The 22,447-nt window shown below is 41.7% G+C and overlaps 3 protein-coding genes across 5 annotated transcripts; 2 read left to right on the top strand and 1 right to left on the bottom strand.

Moving 5' to 3' along the window:
- Positions 1-4,046: 4,046 nt before the first annotated feature.
- Positions 4,047-10,924, bottom strand: anp32b (acidic (leucine-rich) nuclear phosphoprotein 32 family, member B). Of its 2 annotated transcripts, none has more exons than XM_076728352.1 (7): positions 10,713-10,924; positions 8,173-8,322; positions 7,935-8,057; positions 6,450-6,642; positions 6,091-6,215; positions 5,934-6,000; positions 4,047-4,740 (listed from the first exon to the last, which is right to left on the bottom strand). In XM_076728352.1, the coding sequence occupies exons 1-7, from the start codon at positions 10,764-10,766 to the stop codon at positions 4,658-4,660; spliced, it is 795 nt and encodes a 264-aa protein (XP_076584467.1). In that variant the 5' UTR covers positions 10,767-10,924; the 3' UTR covers positions 4,047-4,657. The 2 variants fall into 2 exon arrangements, with proteins under 2 accessions (XP_076584467.1, XP_076584468.1); XM_076728353.1 differs by having other exon boundaries at positions 4,047-4,737; positions 10,713-10,904.
- A 2,345-nt stretch (positions 10,925-13,269) lies between these two features.
- On the top strand, positions 13,270-15,635 carry hemgn (hemogen). Of its 2 annotated transcripts, none has more exons than XM_076727502.1 (4): positions 13,270-13,468; positions 13,824-13,902; positions 14,364-14,947; positions 15,059-15,635. In XM_076727502.1, exons 1-4 carry the CDS (start codon positions 13,411-13,413, stop codon positions 15,169-15,171), a joined length of 834 nt encoding a protein of 277 aa, XP_076583617.1. In that variant the 5' UTR covers positions 13,270-13,410; the 3' UTR covers positions 15,172-15,635. The 2 variants fall into 2 exon arrangements, with proteins under 2 accessions (XP_076583617.1, XP_076583616.1); XM_076727501.1 differs by having other exon boundaries at positions 13,280-13,468; positions 13,824-13,914.
- Positions 15,636-17,870: 2,235 nt separating this feature from the next.
- trmo (tRNA methyltransferase O) lies at positions 17,871-21,967 on the top strand. The gene is made up of 6 exons (XM_076727432.1): positions 17,871-18,070; positions 18,284-18,438; positions 18,799-18,973; positions 19,721-19,878; positions 20,085-20,648; positions 21,311-21,967. Exons 1-6 carry the CDS (start codon positions 17,982-17,984, stop codon positions 21,544-21,546), a joined length of 1,377 nt encoding a protein of 458 aa, XP_076583547.1. The 5' UTR covers positions 17,871-17,981; the 3' UTR covers positions 21,547-21,967.
- The last annotated feature ends 480 nt before the right edge of the window (positions 21,968-22,447 follow it).

Genomic DNA, 22,447 nt, shown 5'->3' with positions numbered 1-22,447 from the left:
TTTTATATTGCACCTTTTCACTTCCTGTGTGCCCACAAGGAACTCTAAAATATTCAGTGTTAAATAAGACATAAAATAGTCACATAAATAAATTGTGAAAATGCAGAAATTTACCAAAACTTTTGAAACAATAAAAAAAAATATATTATGAGATGATATTCCACCATTCAAAGTAACTGAATTTCACTGGATATCATTTTTATATAATTATAGACTATTTATTTCATACGGTCAGTTTATCACGCTCTGAAACTAGCCTCTCTTAAACTAGCAAGCTGAACACCTGCTATCAGATTTAGCCAGTCAGTTAGCTCCTGTTAGCTAGCCCAACAACATTGCTAACATTTTTCCAAGTCAACCAACTAGAGGCTGCTGCTGTAAACAAACAGTACACAGACGTAGCTTTTAAACCTTAGCTTAACAAGGTTGCTCATGCTACATTGCTAGCTTATCTTTGCTTGTCAAAGTTAGCAAATTTAGCTAGCTCCTGTTAGCTTGAGTGTCTTATATATTTTTTCTTTTACTTTGAATTAACTAGCTAGCTACTGCCATTAACACTGCCTCTTCATTTCATGCTAAACACGGCTTTCCTAACTAGCTAGCCAGCTATGTAGATAGGCTAGCACATGCAGCCTTGTTAAGCTAGCTAAATAAATAAAATATTTTAGTCTGTGTCCTGTGTCAAGTTACAGCAGCAGTTAGATCATTGATTCAGAATAACTTTGATGTTGCTGTAGCTAATAGAAGCTAACTGGCTAATTCTGGTAGGATTTGGCAGTTGAGTTTCCCAGTTTAAGAGAAAAATATTCAAATTCAAGGTGACAGTTTAATGTCTTTCTGTCAACCAACAGTCCAAAATCCATAGATCTTCAACTAGAAAACCACCTTAAAATGACTTCTCAAACAATGAATCAAGAATCAAAATAGTTGCTGATTCACAATTGTTTCAGCTCTAATATTGCTGTTCCAGTCTATGGCAGTTTCTTTAATATAAATACTTTACACCTGTAGTACATTCCTGATAAAGGCCCTTCACACACAGGTGTTTCCACTGACAATCAGTCTGTACATGTCCACATGGTCCCACAGGAGTTTAACCAGGCAGTGAGTGTCAACAGTGGGTGGACAATGGGTGTGGAGGGTCTTTAAAAGACTCAGTGTTACAGTTAGCTAATAAATCCTGTTGATTCATGTTGTTGTTCAAAGGGCACCCCATCAATTTTACAAAGCAAAGTGAGACTATGTAGCTTTTGCTAAACAGTGGAACAGTTGTAAGACCAGGCTTAATTTGACTCTAAGATTAGTGTAACATTAAATAGTTTTGCAAACAGAAGACAAACTTATTTCAAGCTTAAAAAGTTAGCCACCTTACCCCTGCAACTCAGAACTGAGAGCCCATATTCCACGGAAACAATTAGTGACACCTGCAGATCAGTGACATCAATGATCTTACATTGAGCTGTTTCCTGTGGTCCGCCCATTTCAGATTTAATTTTTTCTTATGAATGTTGCTTCCTTTGCCTTATGATGACTGTACATCTTTCCTGAGTCCTTGTAAGTGTTGGATTTTTCCAGAAGGCCACCGTTTGCTGTTGGAACAAAGGGAGGTGAGCGGTTTGACGCACTCACTCGGTCAGCTGTGGGTTTTACTTTAGATTCAGTAATGACGTAGCAGACCGAGTCCGGCTGTAGAGACAAAACCTCTGATTGTATTCAATTAAGCGGTGATTGTGTTTTATTGATTCTAACTTTGACTTTTCATTTATACGAGGAAAATGGTTTATTCTGTGAAAAGCTGCATAGTGCCACTTTAAGACTGGTTTTAGCTGTGATGAGGAGGAGCGCCTCTCAGCCTGTGGTGAAGGTGGAACTCTGTCTTCTGTGGTTCTGGAAGGAGCTGCGATATTGTCATCTGAGTGGCCTCTCGGGCTTGGAGGCTGCACATTTTTAACAGTGAGCCTGTGGAACAAAACCGGACTGTGGGTGTGAACTGGTTAGGGAGAGGAAAAAGATGTTATCGGTTGCATTATGAGAAATGTAGGAGACAGCACTTTAGAGCCATACTACGGACCAAAGGTCAAGACATTTTGACCTCTGCAGCATCAGTTTTGATCATTCTGAGTTCACCAGCTTCGTTCATGTGAAACTGCTGTAGTGCCCCATTTTAACGAATGGTTGAAATTAACTCCATATTTGTAGTTTTGGTGAACTTACACGATTTCAAAGCTATGGCACTTGAGCAAGTATAATTTCAATATACGGTATGTATACTTGTCATACATTAAGATGAATTATTAACAAGAAGCAGTGTGGAGAGGAACAGGACAGCTGTTTTTCATAAATCTTATGAGTAATCACAAGTTTGTGGTACAGTAAGATTGCTTCACTGAACTAAAACCTGCAATAGATGATCTTCATTCTGTTCTGTGTTATGAATGTGGCCAATATCCTCTGAAAAACTCCTCAACAAGCCAAACGAGGACAACAACATTGATCCATTCCAGAGACCTCTTGGTATTAAAGCATGCACATCTCGTATGTTATACTGGAGCAATAATGTAGCTGCGGAGTCGGCTGTGGGATTCACTGTCTGAACATGTGTGATTTAATAAACCATTTCATGAAAGGGTTATTGCTGGGTTAATACGAGCCTCGCTGTGCCTGTATTTTAATGCAATTAGTGTGATGTCTTAAAATGTATTTAGCAAAAACTGGAAAAGGTTTTATCCCATTTCTTTAAATGGTTTCTAAAATGTGTAGAAAATGTATTCATCACAGAAAATGTAATTGTCTTCTCTAATAGAGCAGAATGCTGTCCCACCTAAAACAATAAATCCAAGTAAAAAAACATTTCACTCAATTGCACAAACATCAATATTTGAGCAGAGTTTGCTATTTTTCTTGCAGAAACAGCAGTGCTGCTTGCAGGTCCTGTGGCTTCCTCAGTGGACTGTTTACTGTTTTAAGTCTCTGAGGCTGCAACATGTGGACGGACGACATTTTTCGTCTGCACACGACTGCTTGGCATGTTCAAAATTCAGACATGGGCTCGAAAAGGAGCAGCCTGGAGAAGATCAGCACGCGCAATCTCTCTTAACAGCAAATTATTGCTCCTCAAAAGCACAGTAATGCAGTTTGGTTGCTTTTGCTGAGATTACTGTTAAAAACCAAGGCGCTACAGAGCAGGTCTCTATCTCAGCGTTACTGTTTCTGTACAGTGATAAGTGACTGTCTTACAGAACGTATGACACATTACAGGCCACGACGGCATTAACCTTAGATGGGGAAGTCTCTTAAAGGATAGGCTGTCTTAAAACAATACTCACATGCTCATATACACATTCAAAATTGAGTCACATCTTGTTAACAGGACATATTTTTTCATTTTTGTAAAATCCTCAACATTTTCCCTCTTCAACCCTATAAGTCATTCAACTGAAACAAGAAGGCGAGATTCGACTGCTCACAGCTCAAACGAGCAGCCCGTGACAAGAGGTCTCAAGTAGACGATGCTTTGTCAAGAGCTTATCAAGCTAAAAAGAGGCAAACCACTGCTGTGCCCATTCTTCCTTTCCATGGTGGCCCTGAAGTGATCCCTTCCTACTTGGAGTCCAATGTAAGAGATGCGGGTCAGAGTCTCTGCGGGAAAATGCGTTTAGCCAAAGCTAATATGAGACTCTGGTTGTCTGAGTAGGCCAATCAAGTGGGAATCGTCCAACTAACTTTGGAAGATACACACTTGATTTAACCCTCTCAGACTGGCCTCTGACAGTATGACCTACAGGTGAGCTTTTACACAGAATCTCTTACATTTACAGCATGTATGGAAAGGAGTAATGGCTACAGCAACTAAACATACAAATTAGCATGTGAATATTATATCAAGACAGACTTTGGAAAAAAAATATATAATATGAAACCCATCTATTAAGATGAGAATCAAAGCCCTTTCCTGTGGAGTGTATACAGTCACCATCAGTGCAGAGAACCCTTTACGTTCATTTTTGGGACACCAGAAAAGCAATGCAGGACGAGAGAAAAGCACAAAATGTTAACATTTTATTTACAAAGTTTTTTTTTTTTTTTGTCATACAGAAAGTAAAAATGTAGCTACAACCTTGATTTGTGCAACAGGCGGCCACACTAAAAATCATGGCTCGCTGGTTGCACAGCTGCTATAGCAATAATTTTATTGGGAAAAATAAGGAACAGAAAAAAAAAATAAAAGACAAAAAAAAGAGAAATAATAAACCCAACAACAAAAAATAATTCATCCAACAAAATATTAAAAGCACAGACCCAAAACTAGATACCAGTCCCAAAGTCCTCACACGGGAATACATAAAGAGGGATCGACAGTGAAATTGTGGAATGCTGAGTGCTGGGCTGCCTGAGAACCTCGGGGCTGTGGGGTGGGTGAGGCGGAGGGTGTTGGGTGGCTCTCAGTTCCATGGGTGGAGGGGAGAAAAAAAAGGGGGGGGAGGGCAGCTCCACATGGCCCACCCATCCGGTACAGTCTTGCCCCATAAAAAGAGCTCAGAGCTGGGGGGGGTAGACGTGGATTACAAAGGCGGTGCGAGATGTAGGAGGGCGGACGTTCGGATTTGTGTGTGGGGGGGGAGGGTGACTCGGTAGGCTCTCGTTTTCAGTTTTGCTCTTAATCGTCATCTTCGTCGTCGTCGTCGTCGTCCTCATCCTCTGGGTCTCGCTTTCTCTTCTCGCCTTTGCCAGTTTCTGCTTCTGGGGGCAAAGAGGAGACCGTGTCACGTAATGTGTCAGAGGTGCCAAGGCCACCACACGTCAAACTGAGCAGAACAGCACGCGTAAAAGGGAATATTCCATCTGCATGCACTCAGTCTCGCCCTTTAGTCATACAGGAAGCACGTCATGCAGGATTTTTACAATCTACATATAATATAGTCTTTGTGTGACCGGCACCGCGGCCTGTTAGCATGTCTTCAATGCCACTACGAACAACTTGAACATTTCAGCGCTCTCAGATATCCTCCAGGGTGGTCTCAGGGAGCGTGGGCAGTGTGTAAGAATGGTCACTATCATGTTTTGCTGCCCCGACATGTTATAATGTTACACGATTAGCAGCTCAAAATAAACAGTGTCAGACGTGTCTCCAGTATCGACATTGTTCAGGGTTTAACAAGCCCTCCTGTTTTACACTCACAAGCTTCTCAGTATTTTAATCTCATCAGTCGTAACCTGTTTTTTCACTTGTAACTGATCGAGGAGAAAGTCTTATTTGAGTTGTGTTGTGAACAGTCAATCACTGGCAGGCCCTGTGAACCTTTTGAACTCTCCTCCACAAAGCTTCCTCTAAACAGAACCAGCAGCAGGTGCCATGTTAGTCCTCTTATCAAGTTTTTATTAGTCTTTATCAAGTTCACCTCGGGAACGTCACATGCTCTCAACGCTCTATGAACACTTTTCTTAAAGTCAAATCTGCAGCTAATGTACACATAAAATAGAAACTGAGGGTCCGTGTCTCTACTCGGCCATCCTGACTCTTTTTAAGAGCACGACTGCTTTGTTTCCAACTGCAGTTTAAGTACATTTGACGACTGACCTTTGCACCACACATGCTTTAATAACACAAAAGGCAATATAACACCATGTACTGCACAGAATCATTCTGCACTCTCACTCTGAATAGATATGAGTACCCACAACAAGGAAGAACGGGAGAATGAAGGATTGTGGTGAATTCAACTGCACTTTTTTTAAATCAGTAAATTGAATACAGTCTTTTTAAACCACCTCTGGGCCTTGTGGACAGTTTGGAGGTGTAATATGAAAAGAGGTGGAGGAGCTGCTGTGTTGTACTTCTAACAGTAGCTGAAGTAAGGTGCTGAGGTGCTTTGGGTTTTATAGTGTTTTTCTCATGTAAAGGAACGTGTTCAAACTAAAAAGATAGCACATACCATCATCATCTTCATCCTCGTCTTCATCCTCTTCATCCACTTCCCCATCCTGACCGAAATCTTCCTCCTTAACACACAAAAAACAGAAATGATGCATCCGAACTCCTTGTACGAAAATGTTCAGCCAAATAACTCTGTCAAGCTTTTTTTTTTTTACCTCATCTTCTCCGCTGGCTTCATCATCATCTTCTTCTCCTTCTACCTCCTCTTCATCTTCCTCGTCGTCCTCTTCCTCGTCAAAGTCCTCCTCCTCTCCGTCCTCGTCTTCCTCCTCCTCTCCCTCTGCAACACAAAGCAACAACAATCAGTCGACCACAAACAAAGTGGAATCATGCTGTAAACGAAGTCCGACACTGCTAAACTTCCGATCCAAGGTGAGACACGTTCATGCAGCCGTTCGTCAGATTAAACTGTGCTGTCATATTACTATGCAGTAGATCATCTTCATAATCTGTTTGACAGCAACTCTTGTGGACTAAAGGACATCACAACAGCAGGGAGAGCAGAACGTCTTACCTTCATCTTCATCGTCGTCTACGCCGTCTCCATCCACCTCCCCGTCGGAGTCAGAGGCTTCCCTGTCCTCCATGTCGTAACCGTCCAGGTAGGTGAGCTGGGGCAGCAGCTTGAACACGCTCTCTCTGTAGTCGTTCAGGTTTGTCACTTCACAGTTGAACAGGTCCAAACTCTTCAGGTTATCCAGCTTTTTCTGTTGATCACATGCAGTGAATGACTGATGAGAAACTGCTGTCGTGTCTCGAGTTCAGGATGCTACCTGTCAGTGTGTGTATGATGTGCATACAGCTGAGCGATATTTCCAGAAAAATGAGATTCACCATTACACAGAGTTGGCTATCCCTTTAACATCTCTGGGTGTATTTGGACTCTGTAAGCAGGGCTACCTTGTGGCAATGCTGGATTTGGAGTATTTGTCTTGGTTCAATGTAATTAACTTCTTGTGAAATCGAATGTCCTTTCTGTGCAACAGTATTTCCAAAGTGCAATAAAACATGACACTGCTAGTTTTCTCATAAGAATATTGTCAATAGTAATTTATGGGCAGTAGTATTTTATAATCTCTACATAATGTACATATACATAGTTGATTTTCTATTCTATAGTCCTGTATACTTTTTTTATCTTGACCCTTTCATGCCACTGTTTTTATTTTTTATAAGACTTGCTGGCTGTAAGGAATTAATTTCCCTGGTGTGGGATCAATAAAGTTTTAGTTTATTTTAACTACAGTTTTGATTCCAAACAAGTTGGGACGCTGTGTAAAACATCAATAAAACAAAATGTGATCATTTACTAATCCTTCTTTAACATCTTCTCAACTGAAAACAGTACAAAGACAACATATTTAATATTTGACCTGATCAGCTTTACTGATTTTTGTAAATATCTGCTTATTGTGAATCTGCTGCAGCAACATGTTTAAAGACTGGGAAAGATGTGGAACGCCCCAAAAACGCCCGTTCGGAACATTCCACAGGTAAACAGGTTAATTGGTAACAGGTGAGAGGATCGTGATTGGGTATGAAAGGGGCATCCTGGAAAGGCTCAGTCGATCATAGAGGATGGAGCGAGGTTCACCACTTTGTGAACACATGATTGATGAAGGAGATTACTTCAGGGACACTTTGGAAAACTGTTGTCAGTAAACACAGTTTGATTGTTAATGGCTGCATTCTGTATTTAATTCACGAATTTCAAATAATTATTGGAAATTCAAGTGAAGGGAGGAGTCAGTTCCAGGATATTACAGAGTGTAACCACGGATAGTTTGAATATGGATAACCAAACACACAGAAAGCATACGCTGTTTGTAGGCTGCGGGTTGAGTGCAGCCAATGAACTGTAATCACATTTACATTAATACAGTGTGTGTGTGTCTGTGTGCGAATACAAGATTTTGTATAAATACTTTGCTGAATTATAAGACAATGAGAAGCACCATGTCTGTAGCTGTGAGTACATGGATGTGTGGCGAACGCATACCAATGGTTCCAAAGTGCTGATGTCTTTCAATTTGTTGCCACTCAGGTTTAGATGTGTGAGGTTGGGGAGTTTCTCTGCTAAAACATCAAGGCCGCCGCTGATTCTGTTGTCACTCAACTCCAGCTGAAAGACAGAGGAAGGACGTACGATTTCAGACGGCACTCATCATCAATTCAGCTTTCACATGGAGGTATGAAGGTGAAACAGCATTTCTTCTTCTTCTTTTTTTTCTTTTTACCTTTTTGAGTTTTCCTAGTTTAGGCAGGTTGGACACTGAGATTAAGCCAACGTTTATCAAACTGAGGAACTCCAGGTTGACGAACTCAGCTGTGAGGCCTTCGATTTTTCCTTCAACTGACCGACAATTGTCGAGGACAAGTTCTCGTACCTGAAACATAGAAAAGTGCAATATAACATAAATAAACTTAATCTCCACTGTTTCATGCGTTTAGTGGAATTACACTCACTACAGATGCAGAATTGTAATTTAATCTAAACCATTAAAAATTTTGCATATTGAAAAAATATTTTTCAAACTTTCTTTTCTAAAACAAAATAATCACAGTAAATTAAATGAGACAAAACAAGCTGGTAAACAACCATAATGTGTTTATTGGGGGATGTTGCTGTTTAGCAAAATGGCCCTTTACTTTGTGAATTAAAAAAGATGTAACAAAATAAAAGGCATTTTGTGTTTGCTGTGAAATATTCGAAAAACACGTCTGAAGGCGGAGTTACTTTCACACAGTTAAAGCTAACACTGGTTGCGCAATTCAGCGTCGGACAAAAACGTTGCGAAAAAAGTTGTTGTCAAACGTCAAAGATCACGATTTCTCCACTAAACGCCGAAAATGGACTCTGTGTCCCCGTCTACAAACTGCCCGAATCGCTGTGTGCTTAATTTTTCCGGGCACGACGGTTAATGAATTGATTTCTGAGAAACGAGGAAGAGCCAGGCAGCAGCTTCCCATGGCCGCTGATGCAGTCACTAATGACAAATGCAATGATTTTTGTGAGCTAGCTTGCTACAGGCTAGCCATTGCCCCTTTTAAACGCTGCCGTGCGGTAGAGGAGCAGCTACAGAGGTCTGTCTGCCCGCCATTAGCCAACCCAACAGCAACGGAAAGGATTGCGAATACACCCTTAGTACAGATTTTCTTTTTTTCCCGTAAAACCAGCTTTCAATGAGGAAGTGGAATATTCTTTGTCGTCGAGCGAACGACCGATATTGCCAGTTTGTCACAGGGTACCGCATCGTTTTCAGGTCGAAGTGGCGAAGGAAATATACTGAGAACGGAAATTTAGTAAAAACAAAGATGGAGACAGTTCCTTTCTCCCAGAGCTTCAAAGACGACAGAATGACAACATGGCGATTCCTGAGATACAGTATGCAGTTCTCTGAACACTTCAATGGCGAAAAGTGCTGATTAGAAAGAGTGATTATCATTACGTACACATTACCGAAGTTATTTTTCGATGCTAAATTAGTTTTATTTCATGCATGAGTCCCGAGGAAACGCCGACCGTCGAGTTTTTGGCTGCCCACGCATCAAGCGCGGTGCACCGGATCTCCGTGTCATTCAAGCAGGCTGGCTCGGTTAATGAAGCCGCTGGCCAGCAAATCGATCCGTTTAGTTGCAAACAGCTTTACAATAGTTATAATGACAATCATTGGAAGGAATAATGGCTGTGTTTGGTGTTTGAAGCTTACAGCTGGCTGTATTTTGTTGTCTTTGAGCTGTGTGGCGGAGGGGGTAATATGGCGGGAACCAAACACTAAGTTAGGGGGCTGCTGCCTGAACGGTTGTGACTCGGAACCATCTGGTCACCAGACTTCATTAAATAAGTAAGCGATGTTTAGACGAGTACATGCACCGATACGAACGGGCAACGTAGCTGCTGTGCAAGTGTGCAAGCTATTTTAGGGAATTAACTGCTGCACACTCCCTTTAAAACTTACAAATCGCATCAGCTTTAAACGTGGCTTTAAACGAATCACCATCACAGGAATGGCTGCCTATTTCATATAGTTTGTGTAAATACGAGCTGGGTGAGATTAGAGTAACAGTGGCTTAACGGTAAATGGTCAAGGTATGGATGACTCGTGAATCAAGTGACTGTTTTTTGTTGTCGCTGCTGAATCTGGCCATTTGATATTAACATTAACGTTACTCCGCGGACATTTCTGGACATAACTCGTGATCGGCCCGTTTGTTAGCAAAACTCATTTCTTGCAGGAACGCCTTGGAGTTGTAAAGAGCATTTGTAATAAAAAGAAAAAAGCGCCCCATTTTTAGCAGTTATGCTAGCAGCAAACATGGCTTCCAAGGTCTGTATAAAATATAGCACTGTGTGAAAGCCAAACGCGGCGCAGGAAGAGCATTTCTTAATATAATCAGCGTAAAAAGAAGTTTACTAATTGTGCTTCAACGGTGGAGTCGAGCTGAATCGTGTGTGCACCGCTGACCAAAGAGGCTGCGAAACGGTTAAAGCACTGCAATAATGCCAGCAAGCTGAGGAATCGCCGTTTCAAAGTAACGATTGAATATCGCTTTTCTCGTCTCGTTGCCTCCATACGCCCAAACCAGAGCAGTACGGACGACTGAGCTTGTTGTGCGAGTGTTTTCCGCCCGATTATAAAGGAGAAAGCTCATCTAAAGCCCATGTGGTCACCATTACGTTAGCCGCACAGGTCACTCGCAAAGCAGAAAAAGTAGCAAGCTGGCTAACAAGGCTAGCCCGAAAACTAAGGGTTGGTTTTAAAAAAGCACGACTCACATCAGACGGTGTCCTGTTTCTTAGCTCCAAGTGGATCCTCTTTTTCATGTCCATCTTGCCCTATGAAAGTTAAACTTTTCTCTCTCGGGTTTTGCTGGGATCTTCAGTCCAAAGGCAGAGATGCCCTAATGGAGGGAGAATATAGGACTGTATAATGAACTGAGCCAAACGCTAAGTTAGTCGGAGAGAGGAGAAACCATGGAGGGAAACGGGACTGAAACAAAATATATGCTCAACAGCGCCATCTGCGTCCAGAGCCGCCCATCGCCTCCACAAAGGCATTGCAGTCACAAAACATGACGCTGCCCCGAAACGCTGCTATGGTGCAATTTATGTCTTCTGCAAGGAAACTACTGTACTGTGTTTAGTCAAGACAGGATGCTTTTGTCTGTAAAGTCTCTGTCATTCGATGAAGGAAAGCAGAAAACATACGTTCAATTCGCCCGACACAGAACCGAGCAGTTAGACAAAGTAGGTCATACGGTGAACTTTGTTTATCTGTTTGACTGAATAAAGTTTCAGAGCTTTAAAACACCTGTGGTAGATTTCATTATTTCTTCACGTCCTGTGTGTCTGCAAAATGTCTAACATCACAAATAAATCCTGTTTTGAGTGTTGCTCAGACCTGTTGCCCTCCAAAGCCCCCCAAACTCTCCTTTCTTCTATTTACTTGCATTAAATTTGTCTTATCTGTGACGATTCTGATCAATAAACCGCATAAATTGAGAATTTGTGTCGTACTCATGGCTCATAAATGGCAGGTTCTTTCAGCCGCCCGGGCACATTGCGAGGAAGGAGGGGTGTGTTTGGTTTGCAGTAAAGAGAGCATTGTATATGCATATGGAGAGCAGGGCACCCCGTCAACCCCCCCACCCCACCCCTCCTGCACTTCCTGAGACGCCACAGCACTCAAGCTGAAGTCTACTGAGCATTAATTGTTCATTTTTATGAATTAAAGCAGAAATCAGCCATGATATTCTGGAGTTTTGTGAAATTATGGCTTTGTATGGAGAGCCGGTGGTGTAGTGATGGACACAGGATCCAGACTTACTGCTGCATGTCCACAGCTCAGGACCAGGATCCAGACTTACTGCTGCATGTCCACAGCTCAGGGACCAGGATCCAGACTTACTGCTGCATGTCCACAACACAGGACCAGGATCCAGACGAAGTCTTTGGCCTTGTGCAAGTTCAATGTGTACAATATATGTGTGCATAACTTAATTAAATGAGTGGTTGGTAGTTGAAAAGACCCACCAGAAGATGGCACTGTAATATCAGAGTTGACATTCCTCAAACTTGAGTTTCATTGTGCAACAGTAGGGTTGTGTGTGTGTGTGTGTGTGTGTGTGTGTGTGTGTGTGTGTGTGTGTGTGTGAGAGAGAGAGAGAGAGAGAGAGAGAGAGAGAGAGAGTGAAAGCCCTTTCTGCTTTTAGCTTTAACAGTAATGCTGATGATAATCTGTCCCCTCTTGTGTCTGACTTGTACCGGCTGAAGAGTTAACCGTGTGCAGCCGGTGGTCCTTTGACCAGCTGTTCATGCTAGTTTGAATGTGTGACTGTGTGTGTGTATGTGTGTGTGTGCCACTCTTTGTTTACATCTAGCAAAGGGACAGTTTGTTTAACTCGTGCATCCCAGAGAAGGAGCTTATTGTCCTTTCATCCATTAAACTACGAAGCAGTTACTTAGACTGACATACAGTCCTGTCTTAGAAAGTATGTGTGAATTGCTTAAAGCTTCTTCAATGCAGACGTGAGTGAATTCAAACAAGATAGCCTCAACATTTCCCCTACTGTGCTGGAGGCAATTGGCAGTTGAGTGTTATTTACTCTGCCGGGCAGGTTTTCTCTCTCTGAGTGGCTCAAACACACACATCAGGGCTCAATGTGCTGTGAGAAGATTGAGAACACACCCCTGCAAAGCTACTCTCCATCTGCGAGATAAGATGGGTACGCCCCTACTCCAGTCGAAGACAGGATTTCTGGCTTCATCTAATGGCTTTCAGCATGACAGTCTACCTGCAGCGCTTCATAACACATTAGCTTTATTAGAAAAAGACACATTTAGCATGAATAAAAAATGGGTTTTTGGTATATTTATTGATGATTATTGTTATTATTCATGCAGAAAGAAACACAAAAGGCTTTAATATTCAGAACTTCTTTTAAATCTTAACCTGCTTTGTGCCCTCCAACACCACCAGACAGTTTAGACATTGAATGATTGCCTAAATCCAGTCAAGGTATACTTTTGCTATTGCTAAGCAACAGTAATATTTTAACTTTACTCTCAGCTGCATAAACATACATGCAAAGCAGAAGAATCCTTTTTATTTTCCAGCATACAGCAATTCACACAAAGGATTTTTTTGCTTGATGTTTGAGTCTGCTTCTATATGTATTTCCTCCCTTAAACACATACACTGTACATATTACGTCCCTATCTCACACTGCCCACACACAACTTGCTCCAGTCTTCTTTTTTTTTTTTTTTCTTTCACTGTCACTGCTGTGCCAACTCCTCCAGCTTTACAAATATGATAAGACCAAAGCTGCAAGAACTCTTCCAGCACAGTGGTAATGGTTAACCAGATAATTCATTTAGGGGTGGGAATAGAAAACAGTCAGAAGTTATTCTGTCTGCTGTCCTGTGCTCACCCGCCATCAATGACTTGAGTTCATTCATAGCAGGACTCAGAATGGAGGAGACGTTGCAACAAGAGAAGTCGGAATATAGCAATCCAAATGAGGACCAAGGTTAACTTTTAATATTCCTTCACTTAATTTGAAATGAAGTACTTCAGTGTTTTTGTAGTAGAAAGTTGGCTGAGCTAGTTGTTCATTTGCGTGTAGTTTGGTGTCTTAAGATCAGCTCAGACGCATTTAAATCAACGTCTAAGATACGTTCCTGAAAATAAGACACAAGTTTCATCTGTGTAAGTGTATGTTAAACCTCAGAGTGGGAGTGTTTCTGTCAAAGACTCGCCAGGCCGGAGCTGGAGGAAAACATGTCCGTCTATAAACGACGTCTTTCTACGCACTGCTCTGCATTTCTTTGGTTTTAACCTGGCCTTGTCAGAATGGATCCTCTGAGTGGGTTTCTGTTTTACAGGTGGGATCCGTCGCAGATTGAGGGACAGGGATCTTCTCAGGAAGAGAAAGGCTGAAGCAGAAGAGAAGGAAACTAACCAGTGGGTTTTGGGGTAAATGTATTGTAAAGCACAGTCAATGTTAGTGCAGTGACCTACATTTACAGCTGTGTTCACTTGGAGTTACCATCATGACTTTAGCACTGAAGACAATGCTACGGATTCAAGTACTTACAGTTTATGCCAGAGTATTGTTTTAATGCGGTGGAGAGTAAAAATGGAATTTTTAGCCTCAGTTTTGGAGATTTATCAAGGCTTTATTAACAAAACCTGCATTATAAAACACCATACTTTACAATGTGAAAACATTATCAGCTGCTTATCACTCCTGTTCTTTATATTGAATGTGGAGCAAGAGGAAACCAAAGGTTGCTCTGGTGTTTCTATTGACGCTCCAGATCCAGGTCAAGGACTTTGTACTATTGGTTTTGCAGAAGTATCACAAAGAGCTAATATCAGTGTCCACTGTTCTGAGGTTGATTACAGTTGTCATACTCTTTCAGGGTGGAGAGTCAGAGGAAAAGACCACGGGCTGAGGACAGGAGCGGCGCGAAGAAGAAGGGGAGGCCGAGGAAGACTGAACCCACGCCGGAGATATCAGTCACTCAGGAAGAGGCAGCAGCTCCTCCAGAAGCTCCTGCAGTAGTGATGGTGGCTGAACCTGTGGAGGTCATCCCAGATCAAGCATCAGGCTCTCCATCCCCCTTAATTGTTGTGGAATCACAACCAGCACCCGCCCCTGCTCCTCTGCCAGTGTTTGGATCTCTCCAAAGCCCCGTCTTTGCTCCTGCTCCAGTGAATCCGGCTCCAGCCGTCTTTTCACCCTCAGTTCCTGCACCAGCTCCCTCCAAAGATCCGGATTCGGCTCCAGTCTTTGTCCAAGAGTTGGCTCCAGCTCCAGATGTCGCCCCCGCTCTGACCCAAACCCCTGTTCAAGCTGCGGCTCCTCCCGCAGCTCCTCCCCGGGCAGAGACCCTCAACATAGAGTCACAAGGCAGGGAGGCCTTCAACCAGGTCCTGATTGAGGACTTGGGCCCAGATGAGGAGGAAGATATCTCTCTATCTCAAGACAAAGGAACTGATGAAGGTAATAAAGAGGAAATTTAGGCACCCAGACGAGTGAACGGTGTGGAAATCTTGAAACATGAAACATTGCCTGACTGACTCCATCATGTCTGTCTGTCTTTTTTTTTTTTAGATCTGAGTGAGACACCGTCGATCAGCGCACCTGAACAAAACAAAATGTTCTCAGTTCCCACCTTGTCCTCGCCACCTCCTCCACAAGAATATCTCCCAGGAAATTCATTCTAATTTTCTAAAAACACATTTCAGATACTGCCTCAGTTCAGCCAGACTGCATGCTCTCGGTCACCGTTTGTACCCGAGTATCACTCTGGTTAGTGTGCAGCCTGTTGGCTGAAGAGGACAAACATGTTGAGCATATGCGTCGCCTATTTGACAAGTGTATGAATTCAAACCGAACCTGTATGCTTATTTATTCTGGTTTGTGCTTCATGACGAAGCTCCTGAATGCTATTTTGTATTTTGCATTTAGTAAACTGCAAAGTTTGTAAATGGTACAGTAAATGGAATAAATCAGTGCTAATTATGTATTTGTAATTGTGGATTCATTTGATTGAGTTTTGTAAAAGTTGTTTTTTTCACCTAATAAAATACAAGGCCTCAATCATCTGACTGTGGTCATGATCATCTGTGTCATCCACAGACTAATGTGAGTATATGATCAATAAAAAAAAGAGATTTCCTTTAAATTCACTGATAGATTTTTATCCTTCTATTGACCAAAGAGGCTTTAAAGAGACTGTATTTTTGAGGATCTATCTGCTCTCCTAACGTCCAGAATTGGTCATATTTTTTTCACTTAAATGGGGAAATTTTGAGGATCAATTCTACCTGATGAATTTAAGCATAACTATGTTAAAATTTTTGTTCAGTGAAGGTGAAAATACTTGCCATATAAATGTAAATACTCTAACAAGAAACATTTTTTTCTGCTCTGGTCAGTGGAAATAAAAAGTATATTTCATTAATTTTACAGTGTGAACAGAATATCTGTACATCTGTGGCCTGTTAGTTAAGGCTCTGACTATCACCTGGATCTGCTTCACTTAACACTGTATAGACAGAGGTGAAAGAAGTATTTGGATCCTTTGCTTCAGTAAAAGTAACCACAATGTAAAAATACTCAATTTCAACTAAAAGTCCTGTATTCAAAATAAGTATTATCAGCAAAATGTATTTACAGTATCAGAGTAAAAGTACTCACTATGCAGCACAATGTATCAGTGTATTATTCATATATTATTACTGATGCATTAGTGGTAACAGTTGTGGATGAAGTATTCAGATCCTTTACTGAAGTAAAAGTACAAATACCACAATGTGAAAGTACTCCAGTAATAGCAGAAGTCCTGCATTCATTACTTGAGTAAAAGTATATAAGTGTTATCAGCAAAATGTAGTTAAAGTATCGAAAGTACTCATTGTGCAGTGAAAACATCTGTAGATGTTTGAGGTTGAGTTCATTTTCATTCACACCCTGAAATCTGTACTTCGATGGTCCAGATAATCCTGTGAATTTACAGAAAACAAATGACTGTAGGAAACAACTCTTAACTTAAACGAGGTCATTTTAAGGTATTTCTGCAATATTTTTCATTTTTTGTACTGATTTCTAAATTTGAGATGTTTCATAATGAACATTTCATTGTACAGCGGTTGGACTGTAAAATGCAGAGAATGTCTACAGTAGATTTGTATTTCCACAGAGAATATATTTCCTTTGGAATAAGTGAAGGTTTTTCAGCTGTAATTTGACAGGACGTGTTTGGCAGCTTTTGCTGCCAGACTCTTTACCTTTTTTAACGTCATTAAATTTAATTTTAATTTTAAATTTTGTTTAAGTTTTACTGTACATTCAGCAACAGGAGGTGTATTTTTTGTATTTTTACAGAGGATCCAAAGCAGTTTATCATTCAGGATAATTAAGCAAATGAAAGATTAAATTTACAATTATATTAATTTACAGATGACAACTTTTATTTTAAGGTCAATAAAAGTAATTAACTGTATTTTTATGATACTTACACATAATATTGAATAACAACAAAATCCTGTCAAATAATACAGTAAAATTTCTGTGTAATAACTTTTTTTATACTGTTGGATGTTCTAATCTGCAGCGATGCATCATGTTCTATCAGATCGTCACGTTTGTATTGTCGATGTCCTGTTAAAGCCCTCTAATAAATAAACCCTGTTTTCATGCATTTTCCAGCTAATCCAGGAGGGTTTTTAAAGTTCATTTAGCTTTAGAAACTCTTGGTCCTTCAGTTTATCAGAGAAATTACAATTCAGAATTCACCAAATGTGGAGATATGTGGTTTTCACTAGACAGGAAGGGTATGAGAAATAATAATCTGCGTATGATAATAAACGAGTAGCTGAAGATGACAAATGCAGTGGAGCAAAAAGTGCCATATTTGCTTCTGAGATGAAATACCCAAGTGAAGTACCAGTACCTCAGATTTGTACAGTATACAGTATTTATACAGTAACACTCCACCACTGGCGGGAAGGATAAGCAGTACTTTAATGCAGTATGGTGAGGTGGAGCCAGGTGTGAATACTTCATGTACTGTTTCATCTGAACTATATTTCACTGTGTAAATATAGAGTAAAAGTACTCAACAATAGTACTTGAGTGAATGTACCTACATTCCACCACTGACTGTATTTTTAAATAAAGCTTTGTTTGAAAAAAGTAAGCGATGCCGCTCCCTGCTGGCCTGAAACAACACTGCACCTCCATCAATGGCTTCATGCGTAATTTATGTGTATTAGCTGCAAGTAGTGTTTTGCACCCACCTACGCGACAATACACAAAATACAGGATGTAAAAATCCCAAAAAACTGCGCTCTTCAGATGGGTTTGGTGTTGTCACGTGACACACTGCAACAGGAAGTCCAGGATGTGCTTCCGCGTGGAGAAACGCCCACGTGGTTCGTCAGCGTGCGCGCTGTCGCTGTTTAGCTGCCGTTAGCTGGAGGTTGATTTCTGAGGCTTGTGTGTTGTTTTTGGCCTCGTTCACAGCAGCAGGATGAGTCCTGAGTGTGACTGCTGCCGCGAGCGCGTGAATAAACTCAATCAGCAGGTTTCTGTGATGAGAAAAGAGATCAAGAACCTGAGGTATGTTCACTGCATCACCTGGAATGAACAGGTGTGAACGTGCCGCAAACACACGTGACAGCTGCATGTTTTTCTCTGTCGTCTGCTCTTAATATCCAGCGCTGCTTTACTTCATGGAGCTTCACTGTGTGTCTTTGTAGAAACGTCATTCTAACTTTTTGTCATTATTCCGTTTCTCATCATGTTTGCTTCTTTCGGCTCTTCTTTGAACAGGCAGATGTTGGACAGTGCAGTCAGAGCTCATCGCAAACACATGATGTCCATCCAGTCTGCTGTGTCAAAGGTTGGACTGTGTGAGCCTGATCGGACGCCACCCCCGCCTCCACCTGCATCCCCACCTGCATCCCCACAGGCTGCATTAGAGCGAGGTCATTAAAGACAAGACGTCCTCAGAATGAGCAACTGTCTGAATATTAGGCCTGAACTGTTAATTGAAATATTATTGAGATCTCAGTGTGTCAAAATCTTCTCCAGATTTAAAAAAACACCCCAACAAAAGTCACATCGACATGATTTTAATAGTTTTTCCACTGGAAATGGAAATTGTGATGCAAAAATTATCACCGTTTATGAATCACACATCAGTCGTAATATCTGTCAAAAATAATGACAATATGAGGTTTTTTCTTTCTTTCACGAGCTGAGTTCTGGTTACGCTGTTAGAAATGAGCAGCAGCGTCTGTTTACTGTGTCCAAACGTTAGAAACTGAAACACTGTGACGTTCCAGGAAACATCCAGACCGTCCCGATTGGTTACATCACTTCCTGTTTCTCGGTGAAGAACGGGACCCCCAGACAGCCCACCATCTGTGGGCCCTCCAGGGCAGAGCTGCGCATCCAGCAGAGCGTCTTCAGTAACCCCGAGCACGCCGTGCTGGGCCTGGACCAGTACTCCCACGTCTGGTAGGTGGTCTGCTGCTGTCATGCCGCACGTTTCTACGTCAGAAGGTTTGATGTTTTTATTCTGCTGACTGAAGAACGCCACGAATCAACATCGTGATCATTACAGCGTCTGCAAACTTTATTTGGTTTCAGCTTTCAGGAGTCTCATCTGCAGCCGATGTGGAAACCTTTTCAAGTCTTTGGGGTTGAATCGCTCCGACGCATGAATTAAAACTCGTTAAAGTGTGTTTTCATTGAGACGTTTGACCTTTACTTGTTGAATGAGGCGTCTCTCTGGTTTACTGTCTCTCTGTGATCTGTGCGGCTCTGACCTGCGGGATGTAATGTGCACATGCACAGAATCACTGAACACTTTAAATTAACCACATGCACTTCAGGCTTCTTGACATTTGATGTACATAAGACAAGAAACAACCTTCACATTATTCTTGCTTATCTTTTTGACATTGTGTTTATTTAGATTTTGTGGATTTTGGGCGTCTGTTTCTTGATATTTTTACACTTGTACCTTTTATTGATGTGTCATATCTGCACTCCTTCCTACTTTGTATTAGAACAGCGGATAACAGGTTTCCTCTGGATAACTGAAGCTCTGTCTCGTCCCTCTCTGTCTAATACGGCGTATGAAGGCCTGTGGGACTGGTTTTGTGATTAAGGGCTGTTTTCGTTTTCGTCAGACAGACAGTCTGAATGATTTGGTGTTTTGGTTCACGTCATCTGTGTGTTTCCTCCTCCTGGTCTCTGCAGGATCATCTTTCTGTTTCACAAAAATGGGCACCTGAGCTCCAAAGCCAAAGTGAAGCCTCCCCGACTGGACGGTCAGAGAGTGGGCGTGTACTCGACACGCAGTCCGCACCGACCCAACGCTTTGGGCCTGACTCTGGCTAAACTTGATAAAATTGCAGGTGAGTGTGCACATTTAGCATTTAAAGATATCATCATGTCGAGACTCTAAACGATCGAGTTCACTAATGTACAGACTTCTTTCTGAATGCTGAATGAAATGCAGGAGAAATCTAAACGTTCAGCTGTCACATTTTAACCTCGACCGCAGAAACAGGTAACTGACTCTGCTTATAGAAGTCAAAGCATTCCTACCTTCGTTCTCCAGGTGATACAATACATCTGTCAGACATTGACATGATAGATGGGACTCCAGTCCTGGACATCAAGCCCTACATCCCAGAGTACGACTCCCCCCACACCAGGATGTGCATGGACTCTGAACCTAACGACTCAAACACAGATCAACCACAAGAAACTACTGAGTCACCAAATGAGACAACAGATCGTTTAAACCTCCAAAAAGACTCAGATGAAATCAGTGAAAGACCCGATGATGACGTGCCTGAAGCTGATATTCCACCCACAGATTCATGCGGAGTCAGTGCTCAGCTTTCCATCCCCAAAGACCTCCACAATGTGCTGGAGGACGTCAAACACTATGTGACCCAAGGTGACCTTTGCCAGCTGAGTTTTGAGAGCAAGGATCAACTTTCAGAGTCTCCCAAAACCAAACGACCGGAGTCGGCAGTGGATCACCCTCGATATGGAGAGGAGGCCTGCAGCACCATTGCTGGCTGGATCAGAGAGCCTCCTGTTGGCAGTCTGGAGGTGCGCTTCACCCCTCATGCTCAGAGGGAGTTGGCAGAATTCCTTCCCACACACCTGTCAGGTAAGTCTGACTTACATTGTGCATTATAGTGCAGCCTCAGTTCTAAAAACGTTGGGACGCTGTTTAACACATCGATAAAACAGAATGTAAATATCTGCTTTTTCACATCGACTCACCTGAAAACAGCACAAGTCAATATATTTAATGCTTTTCCTCATCAGCTTCATTGATTTCTGTAAATATCTGCTTATTGTGAATCTGATGCAGTAACACATCTCACAGACTGAAAGATGTGGAACACTCCAAAAACACCTGTTTGAACATTCCACAGGTAAACAGGCTGATTGGTAACAGGTGAGAGGATCATGATTGGGTATGAAAGGGGCATCCTGGAAAGGCTCAGTCGATCACAGAGGATGGAGCGAGTTCACCACTTTGTGAACACATGAGTGGTTTAAGGATGTTACTGCATGGACTCATGAACACTTGAGAAAACTGTTGCCAGTAAACAGTTTGACTGCAAATGATTTAATTCCGTTTTATTTACGTTTTATGCAGCGTCCAGACTTCTTGGGAGTTGGGGTTTTATTAGATTAAGCCTGTTGTCAACCAGAGAAAAGGGTGATGTTGTGCCTTTCTCCACAAGAGGGAGCTGTCGTGACAGAGATGAACATGAAAACTGTCAGTCGTAGTTTAACAGCGTGCTGCCTCATGCCACACAGGACCCCCTGAGAGTGACAGACCCCGGTTCAGGTTTCTGCGCAGTCCAGAGGAGGCTGCTGCCGCCATCAGAGGGGTGCTGTCAGCAGACCCACGCTCAGTCTACAGGAGGACGCGCTGCAGAGACAGACTCTTCTTCTTCACCCTGGACACGGCTGACATCACCTGCTGGTTTGGACGAGGCTTTGCTGAAGTACTGCAGGTCCGACCTGCTGAGCAGCTCATCGCCTCAGTGTGAGAAACCATCTCAGTGAAAGTAGATGATTAATTTTGGTAGGTTTAATTTTGTACAAGTTGATTAAATAAAAGAGTTTTGAAACAAAAATGTTTTTATATTTTTTGTCCTTATTTTGTGTTATTACTGACAGGAAGCTCTAATTGGGCAGAAATGATATGATAATGAAAACTGAATTCATTTCTATGTCATAGTTCAGTACAAATGATCTAAAAACAGGATTGATTGTACAAAATCAAGAATTTAATAAATTCTTCCCATGAACTATCATGTGAAAGGTTTACCCACTAGCCCCATAAATCATTTCTACTTTCAGATCTTTTTTGTGTTTATTTTATTCTATTGACTTTTATTTATTCATTGGCTGTATTGTAGGTTTGTAAGCCTTCTGTTCACAGTGAAAAATAAACTGAATGATAATGAATTAGATTCATTTGTTTTTGTAATTTACTCAACAGTGAGAGTAAATCACTCTGACTACTATTAGACACGTGAGATGGAGGTACAAGGCACCAGGAAGGCACCAGGAACAAAAGAAAGATGCTATTTTTGTATTCAGGCTCAAAATTATAGAGAAAAAATAAGACATGTTCTGTCTAACAGATTGTAGACCAGCAACGAAAACGCCCTGGAGAAGTGACATTCACTTCCTGTTGGGGGCAGCAGGGCGTAGTATGCGCTACCGTACTTCCGCTCAGTGTGTCACGAAACAAGCGAAGAAGAGATACCGACCAATAGCAGAGCTAACAGTTGTGTTTTGAATGAAACGCGGTTGATGGCAGCTCAACGCTAGGATTGTTTACCCTGTTTTAAACACTTTAACAGCGTTGGTTGAAGGTTGGTGGTGAGAAATGAAAAGTTGAAAAAGGTTTTATATGATTTCATAGTTTGGTTAATTTGAACT

Source organism: Chaetodon auriga, chromosome 4 (assembly GCF_051107435.1).
Source record: "Chaetodon auriga isolate fChaAug3 chromosome 4, fChaAug3.hap1, whole genome shotgun sequence".
Taxonomy (NCBI): domain Eukaryota; kingdom Metazoa; phylum Chordata; class Actinopteri; order Chaetodontiformes; family Chaetodontidae; genus Chaetodon; species Chaetodon auriga.
Note: the sequence above shows the minus strand (reverse complement) of the source record. Positions and strands in the feature narration are given on the sequence as shown.

What these genes read in the sequence shown, in the direction of transcription:
- anp32b (XM_076728352.1), bottom strand. Translation starts at nt 10,766, where the DNA reads ATGGACATGAAAAAGAGGATCCACTTGGAGCTAAGAAACAGGACACCG. An exon ending in AGACGACGATGAAGATGAAG is followed by an intron (nt 6,216 to 6,449) that starts GTAAGACGTTCT and finishes TTTGTGTTGCAG; the next exon opens with AGGGAGAGGAGGAGGAAGAC. An exon ending in AAGCCAGCGGAGAAGATGAG is followed by an intron (nt 6,001 to 6,090) that starts GTAAAAAAAAAA and finishes TTGTGTGTTAAG; the next exon opens with GAGGAAGATTTCGGTCAGGA.
- hemgn (XM_076727501.1), top strand. Translation starts at nt 13,411, where the DNA reads ATGGAGGAGACGTTGCAACAAGAGAAGTCGGAATATAGCAATCCAAAT. An exon ending in CAATCCAAATGAGGACCAAG is followed by an intron (nt 13,469 to 13,823) that starts GTTAACTTTTAA and finishes TCTGTTTTACAG; the next exon opens with GTGGGATCCGTCGCAGATTG. An exon ending in AGACAAAGGAACTGATGAAG is followed by an intron (nt 14,948 to 15,058) that starts GTAATAAAGAGG and finishes TTTTTTTTTTAG; the next exon opens with ATCTGAGTGAGACACCGTCG.
- trmo (XM_076727432.1), top strand. Translation starts at nt 17,982, where the DNA reads ATGAGTCCTGAGTGTGACTGCTGCCGCGAGCGCGTGAATAAACTCAAT. An exon ending in GACCAGTACTCCCACGTCTG is followed by an intron (nt 18,974 to 19,720) that starts GTAGGTGGTCTG and finishes TGGTCTCTGCAG; the next exon opens with GATCATCTTTCTGTTTCACA. An exon ending in TAAACTTGATAAAATTGCAG is followed by an intron (nt 19,879 to 20,084) that starts GTGAGTGTGCAC and finishes TTCGTTCTCCAG; the next exon opens with GTGATACAATACATCTGTCA.